Source organism: Peromyscus californicus, unplaced genomic scaffold (genome assembly GCF_007827085.1).
Source record: "Peromyscus californicus insignis strain IS unplaced genomic scaffold, ASM782708v3 Scaffold_3__1_contigs__length_106647218, whole genome shotgun sequence".
Classification (NCBI taxonomy): domain Eukaryota; kingdom Metazoa; phylum Chordata; class Mammalia; order Rodentia; family Cricetidae; genus Peromyscus; species Peromyscus californicus.
Window position 1 is genome coordinate 55789748 of NW_026294551.1, and position 20602 is coordinate 55810349.

The 20602-nt window shown below is 49.8% G+C and overlaps 1 protein-coding gene across 3 annotated transcripts in view; it reads right to left on the reverse strand.

Moving 5' to 3' along the window:
- Positions 1-614: 614 nt before the first annotated feature.
- Positions 615-20602, reverse strand: part of LOC128122210 (myosin-3) — a 37055-nt gene continuing 17067 nt past the window's right edge. For all 3 annotated transcript variants that reach the window (XM_052757579.1, XM_052757577.1, XM_052757576.1), the window contains 38 exons: positions 20045-20188; positions 19301-19457; positions 18831-18858; positions 18440-18548; positions 17823-17915; positions 17128-17191; positions 16928-17026; positions 15501-15604; positions 15283-15421; positions 14564-14682; positions 14324-14473; positions 13132-13302; positions 12737-13043; positions 12541-12611; positions 11562-11649; positions 11362-11479; positions 10866-10989; positions 10636-10772; positions 10076-10331; positions 9641-9883; positions 9372-9548; positions 9094-9239; positions 8924-9014; positions 7786-8175; positions 7565-7691; positions 6619-6737; positions 6235-6431; positions 5721-5904; positions 4896-5061; positions 4480-4604; positions 3682-3990; positions 3373-3576; positions 3172-3297; positions 2023-2193; positions 1822-1926; positions 1565-1660; positions 1330-1467; positions 615-762 (listed from right to left, as the gene is read on the reverse strand). In XM_052757579.1, the coding sequence (XP_052613539.1) occupies positions 736-762; positions 1330-1467; positions 1565-1660; positions 1822-1926; positions 2023-2193; positions 3172-3297; positions 3373-3576; positions 3682-3990; positions 4480-4604; positions 4896-5061; positions 5721-5904; positions 6235-6431; positions 6619-6737; positions 7565-7691; positions 7786-8175; positions 8924-9014; positions 9094-9239; positions 9372-9548; positions 9641-9883; positions 10076-10331; positions 10636-10772; positions 10866-10989; positions 11362-11479; positions 11562-11649; positions 12541-12611; positions 12737-13043; positions 13132-13302; positions 14324-14473; positions 14564-14682; positions 15283-15421; positions 15501-15604; positions 16928-17026; positions 17128-17191; positions 17823-17915; positions 18440-18548; positions 18831-18858; positions 19301-19457; positions 20045-20188 (5619 nt within the window). In that variant the 3' untranslated portion in view covers positions 615-735. The remainder of the gene's footprint in view (positions 763-1329; positions 1468-1564; positions 1661-1821; positions 1927-2022; positions 2194-3171; positions 3298-3372; positions 3577-3681; positions 3991-4479; positions 4605-4895; positions 5062-5720; positions 5905-6234; positions 6432-6618; positions 6738-7564; positions 7692-7785; positions 8176-8923; positions 9015-9093; positions 9240-9371; positions 9549-9640; positions 9884-10075; positions 10332-10635; positions 10773-10865; positions 10990-11361; positions 11480-11561; positions 11650-12540; positions 12612-12736; positions 13044-13131; positions 13303-14323; positions 14474-14563; positions 14683-15282; positions 15422-15500; positions 15605-16927; positions 17027-17127; positions 17192-17822; positions 17916-18439; positions 18549-18830; positions 18859-19300; positions 19458-20044; positions 20189-20602) is intronic.

Sequence of the window (20602 nt, forward strand, 5' to 3'; positions counted from 1 at the left end):
TTGGGTAAAAGTCAGGTTCACCTGGGTGATGTATGAGTGGTTTGTTTGTTCAGCTCTGAAAATAAGGCAGATTGCACCCAAGATAACGGGATTTAGTGGGAGATGCAGACTGAAGTCGTTTTCTTTCCTTATTTTTTAAAAACCGCATTTACAGTGGCTGAGGACTGAACCCAGAGCCTTGTGTATGTGAGAGGACCAAACACTATGATGTTTATTTATATCATGTATGGAGTCCAACCGTTATTTACTAGATTCAAGATATATTTCCCTAGTAAATGTGTAGGAGAGGAATCCTACCCAATTTGAAACAAGGTGTTCCTGAACCCAACCTTTGTGTTTCTCTTACGGGATATTAATAGATGAGTTTCGTAAAGCTCTCTCTCTCTCTCCCAACTACACTGAAGCAACGCTTAAGTTAGAAGTGTTTAAAAATTTTTAATCTCAAATTTAAACCAAAAGCCAACCCACCCACCCCCATACACACAAATTTACCATTTTAATCTACCAAGCTATCTGCTTACTGATACTTCAGTATTCAGCATAAAAACACTCGCCGAAAGAGGAATCATTTCCATGTGGGGAAGAGGGAAACGCACAAGACAAAACAGCCCGACTTGAAAACAAGGCCAATTTTATTGCATGTGGAAAAGAGTCACGTGGAAACTAAGGTCTGTTGTCAGGAGCTGTGAAAATACACATTCTGCATATCTTCTGCCCTGTGTCAGGAGGGCTCGCTTACTCCTCACTCTCGTGGACCACCATCTGGAGAGAATGTGGATGCTCTCAGTCAAGCCAAGCAGCAGAGACATTTCCCGAACCCCTCTTCCCGCAAGCATTAAGGATTTGTTTGTATATTTCACTGGGATGCAGAGAATTTGGGGGTCCTTGGGAGGATGTATGCCAGCCCAGGTGAAATCGCTCCACAGCCTCTGAAACTGGTCCGCAGAGAGACCTCCTCTGGGAGCAGCAATGGGGCCTGAGTCACAGTCATTGCAGACACCTACAGCCACCTCTAGAGGGTGCTCCTGAACAGCCTCGCTCATACCAGCAGAGGGCGCTGAAAGACATCTCAGTGGACTATGATTCATCTGTTTTCTGGAAGGTTTTTTTGTTTGTTTGTTTGTTTGTTTTATTTTGTTTTTATTGTGAGCTACAGACGGGAATTCTAGTTAGTGACTAGTTAGGGATTCCACCCAGGTTAGTGACTATAAACAAAGTTTTTTCTCCGAGCTTGAGATTCTCCGGCTGGAAGTTGAGGATTCCCTACAGCAACTTCTAGCTCAGAAACCTCTGCATCTCTGTGAGCAATTAATTCCCAGGTCTGCTTACCCGGCTAGAGGTGAAGTCCCGGGTCTTAGCCCGCAGTTTATTGACTTGCGATTCTGCAATGTCAGCACGTTCCTCGGCCTCCTCCAGCTCATGCTGGGCTTTCCGGAATTTGGTGAGATGAACATTGGCTTGTTCATCCTAAATTAGGCAAAGAGCCCAGTGGGTGAAATCAGCATGCCCCTCTCTCAGGGTTCCCTGTGGGAAACGGGCCGGGTCACACAAACATCTAACTTACAGCCTCCTCAGCCTGCCTCTTGTAGGACTTGACTTTCACTTGCAGTTTATCCACAAGATCCTGCAATCTCAGCACATTCTTCCTGTCCTCCTCACTCTGCAAATGAGAACGTGGGGATGTCACTAGAGAAGGGCAATGTTGTACCACGGCCTAGCCAGTCTGGGGTGGGGGAGTGCAAGTGTTCCATCCTATTCCAGACTTTTTGTGCCATTTGCACCTTGGAGAGAAAACTCACATTAGGTGTTCTTTCCACCTACCTGGTACGTGAGTTCCTTGACCCGACGCTCATACTTCCTCAAGCCCTTCACAGACTCCGTGTTCCTTTTCTGTTCCCCTTCCAGCTCAAACTCCAGCTCTCTGATCTGGGGAGATGTTTGGGACATTATTCTAGAGCTGTTCCCTGAGTGCAGTAGGCTGGGAAGCTGGGCCTGACCCGGGTTCTCCCTGCAAGTAAGTACCCGCGTCTCCAGTTTCTGGATCTGCTTCTTGCCGCCCTTCAGCGCCAGCTGCTCAGCCTCGTCTAGACGGTGCTGCAGGTCCTTCACCGTCTGCTCCAGGTTCTTCTTCATCCGCTCCAGGTGGGCGCTGGTGTCCTGCTCCTTCTTCAGCTCCTCCGCCATCATGGCGGCCTGAAAAGCCAAGTGTGTTAGGGAAGGCTCACCCTGCAGCTGTGGAAACCAGCATTCCAGAAAAGCATGACCAGAAAGCATGCTTGCAGAAAGGACAATGGGTAAGACCATGAGTGAATACACTTCTCACCTTGGAACAGCACAAAAGCTACACCTGGGATATAAGATATAGAAAAGAAACTCTATGAGGACTAGGTGAGAAGCAGGGTCCTGAAACTGGTCTCCTTGGAGCCTGTCCAGACCTCAGGGAGTCTTTGTTTTATTATCACCACCACACAGTTTCAAAGGCTCCTGAGGCTTGGAGGAGATTAACTTGCTACCTAGAATTGCACAAGGAAGGTACTCAAGGAGTAGGGAATTGGTATTCCTTCTTTACTTCCCTGTGAAAGTGTAACAGCACTGAGGTGGTGTTCCCTGAGAAGGCAGCAGGTGGCGCCATTGGCGCTATAGAACCAGAAACAAAGCCTGGAGACCCAGGAAGGTTAGAGATGTGATGGGATAGTGCCTCAGAGGGTCTCATTTCCAGGCACCAAATGAAAGGACACACCTCTTTTTTTTTTTTTTTTTTTTTTTTTGGTTTTTCGAGACAGGGTTTCTCTGTGTAGCTTTGCGCCTTTTCCTGGAACTCACTTGGTAGCCCAGGCTGGCCTCGAACTCACAGAGATCCGCCTGGCTCTGCCTCCCGAGTGCTGGGATTAAAGGCGTGCGCCACCACCGCCCGGCAGGACACACCTCTTTAGAGGCAGAAGAACAGTATACTCCCACCCTGCCTCTCCCCCTCTGCCAGCTTTTAACAGTACAGGAGGGGACAGGTGAGTTTGATGGGAGATGGGAATGGTCTGGGGGCAGCATGTATACCATGTGTGTCCTAAGAGGGTAGACTTGTAGTGGGCATGTCTAGGGTTAAGAAAAGGAAGGGCTTTAATGAGGCACAATCTCAGTGGCCACATTGTGGGGGGTGGGGAGCAAGAGCCTCACATCAGTGATAGCCTTTTTGGCCTTCTCCTCTGCGTTCCTTGCATCCCTGCAGGCATCCTCCACCTCACTCTGGAGCTGTGTGAGGTCTGTCTCCAACTTCTTCTTGGTGTGGATGAGGCTGGTGTTCTGGGGAGGAGGAAGGAGTGTCATACAGGCGTGTCTGGGGTGGATCCTCGTACCCCATGCATATCCTGTCCTCACCTGGGTGTGCAGCAGCTGCACCCTCTCATTGGAATCGAGCAGCTCCTGCTCTGCCAGCTTCCGGGCCCTCTCTGTCTGCTCCAGCGTGGCCCGCAGCTCCTCCACCTCAGCCTGCAGCAGGTTAGCTCTTCGCTCTACGATCGCCAGCTGCTCCTTCAGGTCCTCCTGGCCCCGGAGAGCGTCATCCAGATGCAGCTGGGTGTCCTAGCCAGAAGACAAAGTGTCTGAAGTGGAGGGCCAAGGACCAGAAGCCTCACCTAGCCGTTGCATATCTGGAAAAGTCTCCCCACCCCAGGGAGCTCCCTCCACCTTCAGCTGTCCCTGGACACTCCGGAGGTGCTTGAGGGTCTCTGCAGCCTGGCGGTTGGCATGGCTCAGCTGGATCTCAATCTCATTGAGGTCGCCCTCCATCTTTTTCTTGAGCCGGATGGCCTCATTCCTGCTGCGCACTTCAGCGTCCAGGGCACCTTGCATGGTCTCCACGGTCCTCTGGTAGTTCCTCTTCAGCTGCTCAATTTCCTCATCCTTCTCTGCAATCTTTCTATCAATCTCTGATTTCACCTGGGTCAGTTCTAGCTGGATTCGGAGGATCTTGGCTTCTTCGTGCTCAAGGGCTGCCTTTAAAAGACACAACCAAAAGGAACAGTTCCTGTGCTGCTGGAGAGCTGACCACATGACCTTGGGTCAGCAAAGCTCCAATGAGATATTCCTAAATCAAATCCCATAATAATCAAAACTGCCTTTAAATGAAATCTCCGACTTATCTTCAGTGCAGAAGTAAAACATTTCATTATTATTCATTTATGATTATACACTCAGACACAAAAGAGGTTTACACTCTCCTATTTATTAGAAGCAGGAAGCACTTTACAGCTGTTTTAACTTCAGCTAAGGGGTTGTAAAATTTCAGGTGTAGAACTGTTTTAATGTAATGATTTTCTCCAAGAAACTTAAGATAACTCAGAGGCACTATCTCACTCGGCCTCCAGTCATGGGGAAGGATCGACCATTAGGACCATGATTCCCCAAAGGCGAAGTGTGACCATCTCTCCCCTAGGCCCATGCCATTTCCTCAGTTCTGGTTTTTGCCTCCCCACTCACGCTCACCTCTGCTTCCTCCAGTGCCATCTGGATATCAGCCTTTTCCAGCTCCATCTGCTTTCTGGATTTCTCTAGCTCGTGGATGCTTTTACCATTCTCCGCAATTTGTTCAGTGAGATCCGCTATCTCTTCTGCAATTAAATTAAATTTCCCAGTGCATTTGGACACTTCTGCACAGGGAACCCACTCAATGCCTTTTGCTAATCTTCTATAACTCTACAGACCTCTGCTTCCCAGAGATAAGACACTGTAGAGAGAGCCTTGAAACACCAGCTTGTCAACAGTGAACACTTTCTCCAGGTGCATCAGGGGACCCATGTGGAGGAGCCTGAGTAATGGAGTCTCACCCAACCCTCACACTCTGGTCAGGACAGGTAAGAGGAAGGGCTTCCCATGATCCTAGACCGGTTTGCAATGCTTACGTTCTAAGTTCTTATTCTCCCTTTTCACGGTTTCCAGTTGATCCAAGGCTTCTTCGTAGGCATTTTTCAGCTTGAAGAGCTCCGTGCTCAAGGATCGGGACTCCTTGAGAGCTGCCTCCAGCTCTGCTTGGCTCTCCTCACACTTGGTCTTCCACTCAGCTAGCACCTGCAACATCGCCATGGAAGGCTCTGTTAGTGAGCTCTCTGCCGAGCTCCTAACAGAATATCACCACTGGGGTGACTGCTCTCAGAGTTAGGGCTCCCACCTGTCTGCCTGTCTAGATTACTAAACAAATTAAGGTTTCATTCTGCTACCTTACTTGGGATAATCAATCAGTGATTATTGTCTATCCAAAAAGCAAATGAATTCTTAGGGAGGAAATTAGCTATACATAATCATCCCTTTCCTAATACAAAAAAAAAAAAAAAAAAAAAAAAAAAAAAAAAAAAAAAAAAGGTCCTGAACTTCCCAAGTATTTCATTAAAACATTGGTTCAAATCACACTTGTGGGTCACAGGGAGGAACCCAAGTCTGAGTCTCATGCCAGCCACCTAAAGAGATGGGTAATGTGAGCAGATGAAAAAGATCTTGTCCTTAAAAGCACTGTGGAAATTGGTTCACTGCTACTAACCATCACCTGAAGGGGCTTCTGCCCCATCCTATCCCGGTCCACATCACAGATGGAGAAACAACACCCTGGTGACCTTCAAGGCTCTTTCTAAGACAGTACTGGAGTAGGGCAGAGGAGGGAGCCGACCTCTCCCTCCCTCAGCCCCCAACACCCCGACGCTGAGGAGTTCAGCCAACATGGAGCTGCCTCACACCTTGTCAAAGTTCCTCTGCTTCTTGTCCAGAGCAGCCGCCAGAGAGTTGGCTCTTTCCACATCCACCATCAGATCCTCCACCTCCCCTTGTAGCCTCTGCTTGGTCTTCTCCAAGGAAGCACACTTGGCATTCACGGCCTCAACCTGCTCCTCCGAATCCTGAAGACGCTGAGCGAGTTTTTTTCTGCAAGAAAATGAGAAGGAGGCAGACACTGTTAAGTTTCAACTTTCTTAAGCATCACTGCTCATCAAGCCGGAGTCCTTAATCCGAGTGGCTCACGCGCCTCTGCACATAAACCCCAAGAGACTCCCCCATTTACTCAAAGTCTGTGATCAATGGCCTGTCTCGGGTCTAACCAGGATCAAAGTTGATGTCTTAATGCACTGTGCCAATGCACACGGGATGGGGAAATGTCTAGTAATAAAACAAGTTCTTTAAGTTCATCCCAAGTCATTCTAAAGCCAATGTGCTGAGCCATGAGACCACTTGAGGGTTCTAGTTAGAGTCGCCTACTTGGCCTCCTCCAGCTCCTCCGTGCGCTGGATGGCGTCCGTCTCATATTTGGTCCTCCACTGGGCCACCTCACTGTTGGCCTTGGACAGCGCCCTCTGCAGCTCAGCCTTGGATTCCTGCTCCTCCTCATACTGCTCCCGCAGCAGGTCACAGTCGTGGCGGGAGGATTGCAGGGCGTGGGCCAGCGCGTTCTTGGCCTGAAAAAAAAAAATCAAAGGACACACACCCCAGTGGATTAGGACTGTGCACGACACACCAACCAGGTATGTCCTGCTATCACACCCAGCTGAAAGAAGTTGCTTTTTTTTTTTTTTCAGTTTTGCTTTTATTTTTGCAGATGCCATTTGAAAACGAGGCCAAGAAAGCATCCTTCAGCGAGGGTACCTTGCTCTCTTCCTCCAACTGCCTCTTGAGCTCCTCTATCTGTTGAGTAAAGGCTTGCTTGCTCCTGGAAAGCTGAGATACTATGCTTTCCTTTTCTTCCAGTTGGCGACTCAGCTCACCTGTGTCAGGAAGGAAATAGCTCATTCATTCATTCATTCATTCATTCACTCACTCACCATGTGTAAGACATTGTGCTCATTGGGGTAGGGGACAAGTAACGAGGTGAGGCCTCTTCTTAAGAGAGTACAGGTGTGTCCATGAAAAGGAAATGGCATCCTAATGAAAGACTGCTGAAAACTACAGGAAGCCAAGAGTGACCCCTGCCAGTAAAACCTAAGAGAACCTTCGTGAATTTGAACATCGCCAGGGCACCTCTCCACCTATCCCAGTGGTTGATGATTCCAGATGTGTCATTAAGGAAAAACACTTAGGGCTTCACCTCTAGAAAGTTGAAGTTGGACTCTTGGGTGAATATGAACAGCTGGAGTGTATAGAGGAGTCAGAAGGGAAGTGGGGGCAGGGTGCTTATGATCCTAGCAGGCTGTTCCAAGGGTCTCCTAAAACGTGTTTCTTTGCTTCCTCTACTGGCCTGTGACTGCAGCAAAGAACCACTTGACTTGTGGTGTTAAAGGCCTGCACCACCACACCTGGGGAGGGCGGGGGGATTTCTAAAAACATGTTTCAGGAGAAAGGAAGCAACCCACGAAAGAGGCTGTTCCAAACACCAGGGCTGCGGAGATGGAGGCTGGCAGATCTCTGTAAGTTCCAGGCCAGCTTAGTCTCCATAGGGAGTCCCAGGCCAGTCGAGGTTACAGGGTGGGATGCTGTCTTTAAAACAAAACAAAATAAAGCAAAGCAGAAACAAAACAAAACACCCTCTCCTCAAAGGTGGTGCCCCTGCTAGGGAAGCCTTCTGGTTCGCAAAGCATCCCGGCTTTTGGCTCACCCGCCTCGCTCTGCAGCCGGGACTTCTGCGTGGTCAGCTCACTCAGGCTCCTCTGGGTCTCCTCGTTCTTGCCCCTGGCCTCACTTAACTGGTCCTCCAGAGTTCGGCATATCTTCTCCAGATTGGCCTGAGGATTGGAAGTGGGAGGGAGGTCTGCAGGCGGCCTTAGGTTGACCCACTGCGGGTGTCCTCTCTGGACCTGCCCACCTGGCCCCTCTCACCTTGGATTTGGACACGCTCTCCACGCTGCTGGAGAGGTCGTCGATCTCCAGCTTGAACTCGCTCTTCTCCTTCTCCAGCTTCTGCTTGACGCGCTGCAGGTTGTCGATCTGCTCCGCCAGCTCGGCCGCGCTGTCCGCGTGCTTCTTCCGCAGGGTGGCCACCGTGGCCTCGTGCTGCAGGGTGGCCTCCTCCAGGTCCCGGCGCAGCTTCAAGAACTCGGCCTCGCGCTTCTTATTCAACTCGATCTGGGTGGAGGTGACCCCTCCCGCCTCCTCCAGCCGCTCACTCAGCTCCTCCAGCTCGCGGGCATAGTCGCTGCGCTGCTTCTCTGTCTTGGCCCGGGTGGCTCTCTCTGCCTCTATCTCTTCCTCCAGCTCCTCGATGCGAGCCTGTAGGGGGCAGCCAGTTCACCATTCACAACAGCTAACATGGTATCCATGTAGGTGCCATCAACCCACGAGTGCATGAAGCAAACGTCCTTCCCTTAAATGGTGGCATATTACTCGACTTAAAAAAAAAAATTAAGCCCTACCATTTGCTGCAAAATGGAAGACACTAGACATGGAAAAACACGTAGTGCACATTTTCATGTGAAGGATTTGTTTAAGTCAATCTGAATATGACACAGCAATTGCTGAAGGCTAGGAAGGTAGGCTAAGTGGTTAAGAGAAGAGCTGAGTTACTGCACACTGTAGGCATGTGATGAATGAGCACACGGAAGCCCATTAATAAACAAAATTAGTCCGTGATGATGATGATGATGATTGAGCAGATGAGGTTTTATTCCCACCAGATGAATCTGCTCATGGATGCCTCCATGCCCCCACCCCCACCTACTCACCCCCTGCCCCCGTGCGCCTGAAAAACATAAATGCTGCTAATTTTCCTCCAAACGAAACTTTCCTGCACCAATACAGTCACTACCCTGGAAATTTCTCCATTCACTTCCGTGCATTTTATTGCAAGTTTGGGGAACATGGTCATCATGGTCACCACGGCCGTGTCAGCCTGGCAGAGTTGGATCCCATGAGGCTGGCAGCCACACGGTCCTACCCCACCAGCTCAATGGCTTTGAGCAGACACCACCCATGCTTCTGCGTGACCAACAAGGTCAAGCAAGCGCGGAAGGCCTCCTACCTGTAACTCTTTGATTTTCTTCTGAAGCTGGAGGCTCAATGTCTGCTCGTCCTCCACTTTGCTCTGCAGCTGACTGTATTCAAAGTCCTTCCTGTGGCAGGACACAGAGAACGCGTGAGGACGGCGTCCCCAGCCACTCACGGGATGGAGGCCGTGTTTGGGGGACATACTTCTTGAGCCTCTCATCCAGCTGCTGCTTGTCATTCTCCAGATCTAATATGGACTCCTGGGCGAGCTTCAGATCTCCCTCCAGCTTCCTCTTGTTCCTTTCCAGGTCCACACGTAGCTTCTTTTCTTGTTCTAGGGAACTCTCCAGCTGCAAAAGGCATCATTTGCCCCTTTAGGATTAAATGATTTCCAAGGGGAGGGTCCCACTACCACCCAGCCCCTGCCCAGGGCTCTTCCGCCCTAAGGTTCCACACTCCCGAGACTAAGTCCCTCTGCTCACATCATCCACTTGCTGCTCCAGCTTGCTCTTGAGCTTGCTCAGAGAGTTGACCTTGTCTTCTTCAGCCTGGAGGTCATCCAGGGTCTGCTGGTGGGCCTCTTGGAGGGCCTTCTTCTCCCGTGTTAGCTTTGCAATGGTTTCGTCTAACCCGGCCAGTTCCTCAGTAAGGTTTTTTACCTAGAAGAAGCCGCAAGCAATTAGAAGAGGAAACAGAGCTTGGTTTGAAATGAGTGAATGGAGCTGGAGAGGAACGGCAGGGGAGTGACAACCTTGTTCTCTGTGGCATGCTTCTCCTTCTCAACCTTGGCCAGTGTCAGCTCCAGGTCGTCGATGTCTTTCTTCAGCTCTGAGCATTCATCCTCCAGCTTCCTCTTCTTGGCGGTCAGCTCAGCGTTGATCTCCTCCTCATCCTCAGCTCTCTCTGTCACCTCCTTGATTTTGGCCTCCAGTTGGAATTTGGCTTTGATCAGCTGGTCGCACCGTTCCTCGGCGTCCAACAAATTTTCACTCTCCTTTAAAAAGAAATCACAATTCCCTTTAAGGAACAAAAGGATTGAGATACTGCTGTCTTCCATTCTATATGAAGTCCTCTCTGACTCCAAGCAAATCCCAGCACCCACCCAAGCCCCATCCTCAATAACCTAGCTTTCCTAAAATCATAATCAAGTCTGGAATATGAAAAAGCAAAATTCTTAAAGACGTACAGCCTGTACTTGAAGCTGCAGGTCATTCTTCTCTTGCACCAGGGTGACCAGCTTTTCCTCCAGCTCCTTCCTCTTTGCCTCCGACTTGGCGAGTTCATCTTTGGTTTTCTGGAACTCTTCCTTCATGGTGGCCATCTCCTTCTCAGTCTCTGCGCTCTTCAGCAGGGGCTTGATCTTGAAGAAGAGCTTCATCCAGGGCCAGTGCTTGACGTTCATGAAGGCGCGGATGTTGTACTGGATGCAGAAGATGGACTCCCTACAAACAAAGAATGGTCCAGCAAGATGGCTCAGCAGGTAAAGGTGCCTGATGCTAACTAAGCCTGATGACCTGATTTTGATTCCTAGGCCCCACATGGTGGGGGCAAGAACTGATTCCTTCAAGCTGTCCTCTGACTCTACAAGTTTGCCTTGGCATACATGTCCACACACACAAATGCAATAAATAAATAAAATGTAATTTGAGAAGAAAGGAAAAAAAAACTATTGCTCATTTCTACAAGGGATTCTCTCTTCCCCCTTCTCCCAAAGAACTCATGCTTAAACAAAGACCTTGCTCTAACCTCCTTTGCATCATCTTCTGGAATTCCACACGCATGAGAAACCCTCTGCACACAGCTTGAGTCCGAGTGATCAATTTGGCCAAGCGGTCATCCCGCATCTCTTCCAGCGTTCCAAGCAAGCCAGCCTTAAAGAACACCTTCGGGAGGATGGGTAAGAACAATGAGCCATCTGGCTCATTGTGTTAAGAGGACACAAAGGCTAACAGCATGAGGCAGAATCGATGCGCTACCTTCGTGTGTCCAAATTTGTACTGTGTGTGGTCGATGTCAATGGAAGCCAAGAGCTTCTCGCAAGCTTTCTTACTGTCAATGAACTGGCCCTCTGGGACGGCACTGGCATTCAGTACTCGATATCTGCCATTGTGGACACAGAAATGATCACAGGCTGTTGGCAAAAACTGGTGATCGCAGGCCTCTCTTCCTATAGAACAGAAAGCCTAGTTCCCAGGAAGTAAAGAAACCTGCTCACATCTCTAGACAGTAGTCTGGAACGTAGGCCTTGGGCCTCTTGGGTCAGGGCTTTCTTTCCCTTCCCTGTTATATATCTGACAAGTTCTAAAGAAATGTGGACGGTACAAGGATGTGAACTTTGACCAAGCAGTAGGTTATTTCACATAGAAGACAAACCACAACTCTTTTAAAATGGGTCTTTTCCTCTGATATGCCTTTCCTCAGGTTCCAGTTCTTATCCTTGTCAAAGGACGAACAAAGATTTTGACAATGTACCTTTGTTTAAAGTCCCCATACAGGATCCTGTTGGGGAACCCCTTCCGGCAGATGCGGATGCCTTCCAGGACCCCGTTACACCTGAGCTGATGCAGGACCAGGCTGTGCTCCATGGCCCCTGAGAACACAGACCAGATACCTGAGCGTCACTTGGAAGTCCTCCCACTCAGCAGCAACCAGAGGGGTGGCCGGTGTCTCACCTGGGGTCTTGGTCTCATTGGGTATTATACAGCGCACAAAGTGGGGATGGGTGGTTCTGAGATTGGACATCAGCTTGTTCAGGTTTTCCTAAAAGAAAAAAGGTTTCCTTTGGCAGCCCACTATAAACCTCCACAGAGACAAATACATGCTGGTGGTAAAAACTAAAATCTGTGCCTTCAACCTAAGAATTGTGAAATTAGCTCTGTCCTTGAATAATCCCGAGGCTGGACATACAGAAAACTGACCCAACTTGGACATTCCCCTAGCTTGAAAATCTAAAATGCTCTAAAACCTGAACCTTGTCTCTTTGTGTAAGTCTGAAATTTTTTGAGTACCAGCATGACCTGCAAAAGGAACATTCCACCCTATGGAGGCCCAACAGCAGTATGCTTCAGATACCTTGTAAAATTACCTTCATCCTGCCTATATAAGACATATACGGAATACAGATGGATTTTGTGTTTAGATTTTGTGTTTCTCAAGTTTAGTCCCATCCTTGAGAAATCTCATTTTATATATGGATTAATAAAAAAAAAAAAATCTGAAGTCTGAACCACTTCTGGTCCTAAGGACAGGGAAATGTGACCCACCTCAGTCATCTTTCTCCTGGGTTGCAAGATGGTCACCGACCACAAAGTGGTTCCCCAAATCAACACAGAAAATGTGTCTGTCTCTACCGGGTGCCTGGAGGGCTACTTCAGGTGTCCTGAAGGCAACTAGGTAATTAGAACTGAGAACTCCCTTCCGTAGCTGGCCACCCCGCTAGGTATAGTTCAAAATGGAAATTCATCTTGGTCCCATCTGTGTTAGACCTCATCTGTATATGGCCAGGCTGTCAGTTGACCTCACTCAGTGACAGCCATCAGACTCAGGCAACATTACTACTACCCTTGAACAAATCAAGTCTAGGATCTCGACATTGCTCATTTTGCGATGACTCCAGTGAACTGTGGACGGATTAACTCAAAAATGTCCTACCCTGAAAAGTGCAGAGACCGTTTGGAAGGAAGAGCCTTTTTTCTTAGCGACTTTCTTCTTCCCACTGTCAGCTGTAAGACACGAAAGGAGCCAGGCACTGTCAATAGAGCTACCGAGTCTTTGGGGTGCTGTGGGAAAAGGGAGATGATCACGAGAGGACAAAGGCCCACCCCCGTGTCTGGGGTCTGTTAGTTACCATCTGTTGTAGCGAAGGTGGCATAGAGATGCGCTAAGAGTCTGTTGGAGGACTTCTGGTACAGCCCCACTACCGTTTCATTCAGGGGGTCCTTGTTCTTCTCCAGCCAGCCTGAGACGCTGTAGTCCACGGTGCCCGCGTAGTGAATCAGGGAGAAGTGGGCCTCGGCCTTGCCTTTGACCACCTTAGGCTTCTGGAAGTTGTTGGATTTTCCCAGGTGCTGGTCATACAGCTTGTTCTTGAAGGAGGTGTCTGTCGCCTTGGGGAACATGCACTCCTCTTCCAGGATGGAGAAGATGCCCATCGGCTGGATTGGAGGTGAGACAAAGGCATCTGAGTAACCATGAGCAGCGGAGTACATGGGAAGGGCGCTCAGAGCAGACGGAGTAGGATACCTTCTCGATGAGCTCGATGCAGGCGGCCAGGTCCATCCCGAAGTCAATGAACGTCCACTCAATGCCTTCCTTCTTGTACTCCTCCTGCTCCAGCACGAACATGTGGTGGTTGAAAAACTGTTGCAGTTTCTCGTTGGTGAAGTTGATGCACAGCTGCTCCAGGCTGTTATACTGAAATCAAAATATAACATTCACATGAAAAATTAGACCTCTTTCAGAATGAAACTCCGTCAGCATTCCTTCTCGTGGATGGGGTCCCACATGCTCATCTATGTTTTCAGAGCCAATCATGATTCCAAGAGGCCCGGCTCTGACCACATCTCTATAGAGCCTTCCACCTAGATGGTCCTCCTGCCTCTGGGCACCTCTGGTGCACTTACCTTATGTTTATGCTTCTGTGTGCCCTATAGGCTTCTGTTTATTCTCAACTAAACTGCAAGCTACCCTTCTGCCTGCCTTCATGGCCGCTGCCTGGTAAACACTGAATACACAGTTGCTTCCAACTCAGAACCTGTCAGATAATTCTATCAACTAGTACGTGATGGACTGTATTGAATTTCCACTTCTCTGGCTCTCCATTGGATTTTTCTTAATTTTACCTATTTGGTGATATCCTTTAAAATTCCACTTGAAGGAAGTCTACAGCCCTGTGTGTATCTGCATGCATGTGTGCATGTGTGCATGTGTGTGTGTATGTGTATTCACATGTGCACAAATATATGTGGGCTCACATGAATGTGTGTATGTGTGTGTGCCTGTAGAGGCTGGAAGACAACTTTGGGTGTCATTCTCCAAGCAACATCCACCCAATTTTTTTTTTTTTTTGAGACAAGATCTCTTATTGGCCTGGAAATTTCGAGTAGGGTAGGCTGAATGACCAGTGAGCCCCAGGGGTCTGCTTGTGTCTGCTGAGACACACCACCATGCCCAGCTTTTTTTTTTTTTTAATGCATGCATCCTAGGCATCACACTCAGGTCTCCCTACTTCCAAAGCAGGCACCTTACTGCCTAAACCATCTCCCCAGCCTCTTCCGCTGTCTGAAAACAATGCAAACTGTCCTGATAGGCTATTTCTCTCCTACCCGACTCACTCTTTCTATCCTTCCTACAAGGAAACCACCTCGGTGCCCCCGCTTTAGGGTTATGAAAACTTCCTACACAAAGATATGAGAAGACACAAATAACAACCAACCTCAAAAATTTCAAAACCCGCAATGTCCAAAACCCCAATGAAGTGTTGTCTTGGGAGCTTCGTATCTAGTTGCTGGTTTATCCGAGTGACCATCCACAGGAAGAGCTTTTCATAAACAGACTTGGAGAGTGCATTCACCGCATGATGAACCTGTTGAAGGAAAGGCCAGCAAACTAGTAAGAAGGCAGTGACCGTCAGGGCCCCAGGGCCCTCCCTCCTGGCCTCCAGGCAGCCCCTTACCTGGTCCACAGTTTGGCCCTTCGTAACATACTCGTTCCCGACTTTCACTCTGGGAAAGCACAAGGCTTTGAGGAGGTCTGAAGAGTTCAGGCCCATCAAGTAGGCTGTCTTGTCGGCCACTGGTCAGAAAGAGAAGACCATGTTCAAGAAGGAAGGAGGAAAGCCACTGAGATGTTTCATCTTGACATCTTCAGATTCCCCATCCCTGAAATATCTATGTGGGACCAGTGATACCATCACTTGGAGAGTGTAGGAGTCTTCATGAAGCAGCGGGATTTGGTTCCAGAAAGCCCTGGCCATTTCACATTGCATCTGGAATAAGACCTTTCTAGGAATTCAGCAGAAATGGGTGGAGGGGCTGGAGACGGCTTAGCAGGTAGAGGCACGGGACACCACTCCTGACAACTGAGTTTGATCTCTCCTTGTGGAAGGAGAGAACCGACTTCTGAAAGTTGTGCACTGACCTCCACACATGAGCTATATATAGGATGCATGTATGTACCCACACACACACACACACATATACACACAAAACTAATAAGTTTTTTTAAAGCTTGTGGTGATGGTTTCTTATCTTGTTACAGTCCCAGAAAAACCTCCTTCACCTTCGGGGGGGGGGGGGGAGGGGGGAATTAATCATTTTCCAAAGAGGCTCTGGATGGCCCCAGGGGAATGACCCCTCTGCTCAGGCTCTGTAGCCTGCTGTGGTGACAATGTACCTTCGGTGCCATCCGGCTCAGCCTGCTCTTCTCGCTGCTTCTGCTTGAACTTCATGTTCCCATAATGCATCACAGCCCCGGTCAGTTTATACAGTCCAGATTTCTCCTCTGGGGTGAAGCCCAGGATGTCAATGGCACTCTGCAATGGAAAGAACAGCTCGTCTGTCCATCCCCCTCACTGCGGAGAGGCCCTCCCACCTTGCTATGGTCCTTCTTACATCTGTAGCCAACAGTTCCTCGGCATCGTCAATGCTGGCCACCAGGATTTCACCCTGGCTGATGAACGGGTAGTCATAAGGGTTGGTTGTAATCAGCAGCAACTCTGAAACGATGAGCGTTTGAGGAATTCACACACGTGGAGTGAAAAATCCAACAGGTGGAATGGAGCCCCTGAACCCTGACCTGCGACTGAGGTCAAAGTTAAACGCAAAAGAACTCTCTAGAGCCCAGACAGCTTCACATTGCTCAGGTCGTGACAGAAAACGTAATCAAGGGGCAACTTTGCAGTCCCCCAGGCCATGAAAGGGGAGAAACCTAGAAAAGACATTTCTGTCTTTTTGCTTTGCAAATGAGCGTTGCATGCTAGCGTAGGTTGGGGACAGTGAATAAGGAAAACTGGATGAGTGTGTGCCAGGACAGGAGTCCAGGCTGGGGAAAGCATAGACTGCTTCAGATAGCCTTTTCTAAAGTTAGCTGGAAACCGGAAGCCTGTTTGCAGGCTGGAGCCCAGAAGGCTTAGCTGGTACAGACAGAAAGTAAAGATAGTGAGCACAGAGGCCTCTATGAGCTACAACTCTAGAGGCAGAGCGGCCCTAGCCGGGCTGTGACCTGGTTTATGCTACTGGCCTTATGTGGCTGAGGTGGTTCCTGTGTTGGAACACAAGAGGGCGCTCAAGGACCATTAAGCACTTAACTGTTCAAAGACCTCTAGGGTACCGAGAATGATTTTGCCCTATTACAGCACATCATAACAGCTTTTTCAAGTTGGTACAGTCAGGCTGGGGAGATGGCTCAGCAGGTAAAGTGCTGGCTATGTATGCATAAGGACTGGAGTTCGAATCCCCAAAACTGATATGAAAGTTAGGTGGATGTTGGGGTCTGCCTGTAACCCCAACGCTGAGGAGGCAGAGGCAGGGGTCCTAGCAGCATGCTGGCTAGCTAGAGTAGCTCCAGCCTCGGTGAGGGACTTTGTCTTAATATTAAGGTTGAGTGGACACCCAGAATCAGCCCTAGGCCTGCATATGCACAAATGTGCGTGTACACCCATAGACACCCATGCACGTCCACACACATACTCATATGAATACTGCATAATTTTTTTAAATGGTACAGTTCTGCCTAAAAAGCCATATCCCGTGGCTGATAGAAATCTCCATTGGCTGTAGAGTCACCTATAGGTGCAAGTAACTCTCTTGGGTCTAATAATCCAAAAGCCCGAAGACAACTTCCTCCCCTCTACATCCACCACCCCACCACCCCACCACCCCACCATCCCACCACCCCACCACTACCACGACTACCACCACCATCACCACCACCACCACCATCACCACCACCACCACCAACCACCACCACCACCACCACCACCACCACCACCACCACCACCACCACCATCACCCCTACCCACCCACCCCTGTGACCTCACCAATCAGCTCAGGCTTCTTGTTGGAAAGAATCTGGTAGAAGATGTGGTAGCTCCTCTCAGCCTTCAGCTGGAAGGTGACTCTGGATTTTTCCAACAGATCTGGAACAGAAGCAAAGGCCTGTGGGCCACGCTGTCCTCCCCTCCCCCCACTCCCCCATGGCTGGCTGTGAGAACACACTTGTCCCAATGAGCACACTTACAAGTTTCAATGTCTGCAGAGGCCAGCTTCCCAGTGGTGCCGAAATGGATGCGGATGAATTTGCCCTGCGGAGAGGGAGGGAGACGAGATCCTTCCATGGCTGGGAAGCAGATGCCTGAGCACTGCCCATAGGAGCCTCTCCCTCGGTAGTCTGAACCGAAGTGTGTCTTCCCTCCTCTCCCTCCCCCTTCTTTGGTGTGTCTGCCTCTTCTTGCACTCCCCATATCTCATTAAGGAACTAACCGGGGTGACAAACCATGTCACGTCCTGCTTACAGAATCCTTCCTATTGTGCTTAAGGTAATACCTGAAGGCTTTCTTATGGCTAATGCTCTTGTTAGCGACAGGTCTCTTCTCCCTCTCTCTCCCCACTTGCCACGTCCACGTGACTCCTCTGTAGGAATGTTCCACACACCATGCCCACCTCAGGGAACATGTAGCTACTCTTCCCCTCATCCCCTTCCTTACCCAGCAGCTTTTGGCTCATGTGCCCAACCCCCAGAAAGCCCTTACCAGCCAGCCCTGTGTGTTGGGGACCTGGTCCCCAGTTTCTCAGTTTTTCGGAAACTCACATACATGTGGCCTATGTATTTGCTTCTTTCTCTGTCTCTTCCCATGGATCTGTAAGTTCCCCAAGCTCAGGCACCCTGACTGTCCCGCAGGCCGAAGAGCCCATCACACTCAAGGGCAGACTCACAAAGCGGGAGGAGTTATCGTTCCTCACGGTCTTGGCGTTGCCAAAGGCCTCCAGCAGGGGGTTGGCGCTGATGATTTGATCTTCCAGCGTCCCCTAAGCAAGAGAACCAGAGAGGAAGGGAAAATGTGTTTTGTAAGCCACAGAATGGGGGTTAAAAAACAATCGTCCCCTGCCCTGTTTGTCCTGCCTGCCTGGCTTCCTGGCTGCTCCAGCAACGCCAGGCTTTCCCTCCTGACTTGGCAACTGAAAGCCCAACCACGTCAGCAGCAGTGTGCCCTCCTCGAAACACTTCTGCATTGCCCTTGGACTTGTCAACTGTCGGATCTCTTGAGTGGACACACTTTAACTTGGTCCTCCAGTTAATGAGATTGCTGTTCCTTCTCTCACAGCCTTGCAGACTGGAATCAGGGGATATGCATTCCTCACAGCGCTCTCAGGCTGCTATCTGTGAGGCCACCCTGAAGGAACAAGCTCTCTGACTTACCCCCAGACCTCTTATAAAGTATTGGCATCTCATCTGCTAAGAAATCACAGGATCGGGACCCGTGGTCAACCACTCGCTGTCCCCCAGGTTCTTGCACCCTAGCCCACTCTCTTTTCTTTGCTCCCTTCCCCACCTTCATTTTGGAGTCCTTCTTCTTGGCGAGGTCACCAGTGGCTGCAATTGTTGCAAAGTACTGGATGACCCGCTTGGTGTTCACAGTCTTCCCGGCCCCGGATTCTCCACTGTTTAGAAGGACGGAAGGACAAAGAAATTAGTCCTGTTCATAAACCCCAAGGTGTCGCCCGGTGGTCTTCAACACTTCTGACACACAGAGGGGAAGAGGGCCCAGGCTACTGCCTTAGTTGTTCCAAGCATGGGCAATCCCAGTTTTCTGAGGCTTTTTCACCCATCCCCGACCTGTCTTTCCACCATGGGCTTTGCTCCAAGCTCTGCCTAATGAACAGAGCTGAAGGAATGGCACCCTTGGCCCCAGCTGCCAAACCTCTGCAAGCAGGGATACTCACGTGATCAGGATCGACTGGTTTTCACGATCTGTCAAAGGGGAAGGAAACAGAGCTGATGGCTATGTCCAAAGAGGTTGTATCCAAAACGCAAGCAGTAGGCTGCAGCTGCTCTGGTCCTTTTCCCTTTATTTATTTACTTATTTAGTTTTTGGTTTGTCTGCTTAGTCATAGGTGGGGGTCTAAAGAGCTTCTGTCCTGATAAGGAGACTCAAAGAAGTTAAGCCCTTGATGAGAACTGAGGCCTCTCATCCTCGGAGGTTGAACCATCTAAGATGGTCCGTCTTTGTTTCTGATAAGGGTATTCATTTCCTAGGGTCTAACCAATACCTACACAGAATGCAAACTCCTCACCCTGGCCCCCAGGACCTCTTTCCTTCTTGCCCCTCCTTCTCCAGAGTCTCGCCCCAGAGTGACCCTGAGTCTGTCTAGTTCCCACTCCCCATCCCCATACTTTCTCCTGGAAAACACACCCGTCAGCATGAACTGGTAGGCGTTGTCAGAGATGGAGAAGATGTGGGGCGGGGCCTCCTGGCGCTTTTTGCCTCGGTAGGCCGCCACCACCTCAGGGTTGTACACCGGCAGCCACTTGTAGGGGTTGACAGTGACGCAGAAGAGGCCCGAGTAGGTCTATGAGAGGAAAAAAATACATACATACATACATACATATATATATATGTATATATCATATACATAATATAGGCGTATATACATATGTATGCATTATATATACATATATATATAGCCTTTATTATTACCCCAGGCTTCTTTTGATAACTCATAAAGAAGAGATGATTTCTATTTATGGATGAAGCAACTGAAATTCAAAGAGGAAAGCAACCAGTCCTCCCACAGCTAGTCCCATGCCGACCCCACCGTGACCTCAGCTTTCTTGTTCTTTGGCTCCTCCTCTCTAACTTCCCTCCTCCCCACCTTCCCTCCTCCCCACCTTCCCTCCTCCCCACCTTCCCTCCTCCCCACCTTCCCTCCTCCCCACCTTCCCTCCTCCCCACCTTCCCTCCTCCCCACCTTCCCTCCTCCTCTCCCATCCAGCTCCTGCTTTTCCATCTGTCTCTTCGTCATTCTCTTCCCTATTCCATCTCCTCTCTTTCAAGGAAGACTCCCCTCCCTCTGCAGGCTCCCCCCGCCTCGCCCTCCCCCCCCCATATCTGATGCCACAGGAAAGCCCGCGAGCGGGCGGGCGAGTAGCCACTGACGTAGATCATCCAGGACGTGTAGCGGTCCTTGAGGTTGTACAGCACGGCGGGCTCGTTCAGGTGAGTGAGCATGGCCATGTCCTCGATCTTGTCGAACTTGGGGGGGTTCATGGCATACACGTCCTCCGGTTTAACCACCAGGGTCTGAAAGGGAAGAGTCGTGAGGTTCATCTAACGTCCCCCAGCTGTTGGACAGCTGTGGGTGCCTGGCACCCTGGGGAGAGACTGCAAAGCGGGCGAGCAGAAGAAAGGCCTGGGTGGCAGGGAGGGAAAACAAGGTTGGCACGGCATGTGGTGGTGGTGGTACAGCATGGGTTCTGTTCCCACCACTCAGGACTTTTGATTTTCCTATCTGATGGGCCCGGGGTTGGGGGACAGTGAGAAAACGATGATAGAGGACCTCTGAGGACTAAGTGGAGGCCTGTGACACAGAACGGGAGCCAAAGGAAGGTGTTTGACTGTGATGTTGGCTGTCTCTGTAATTCTCCTACCTGCTCAGAGAAAAGGGCATGTCTGCAGCAGGCCTGACCAGGGACAACAGGGAATGAGAGAAGAGAC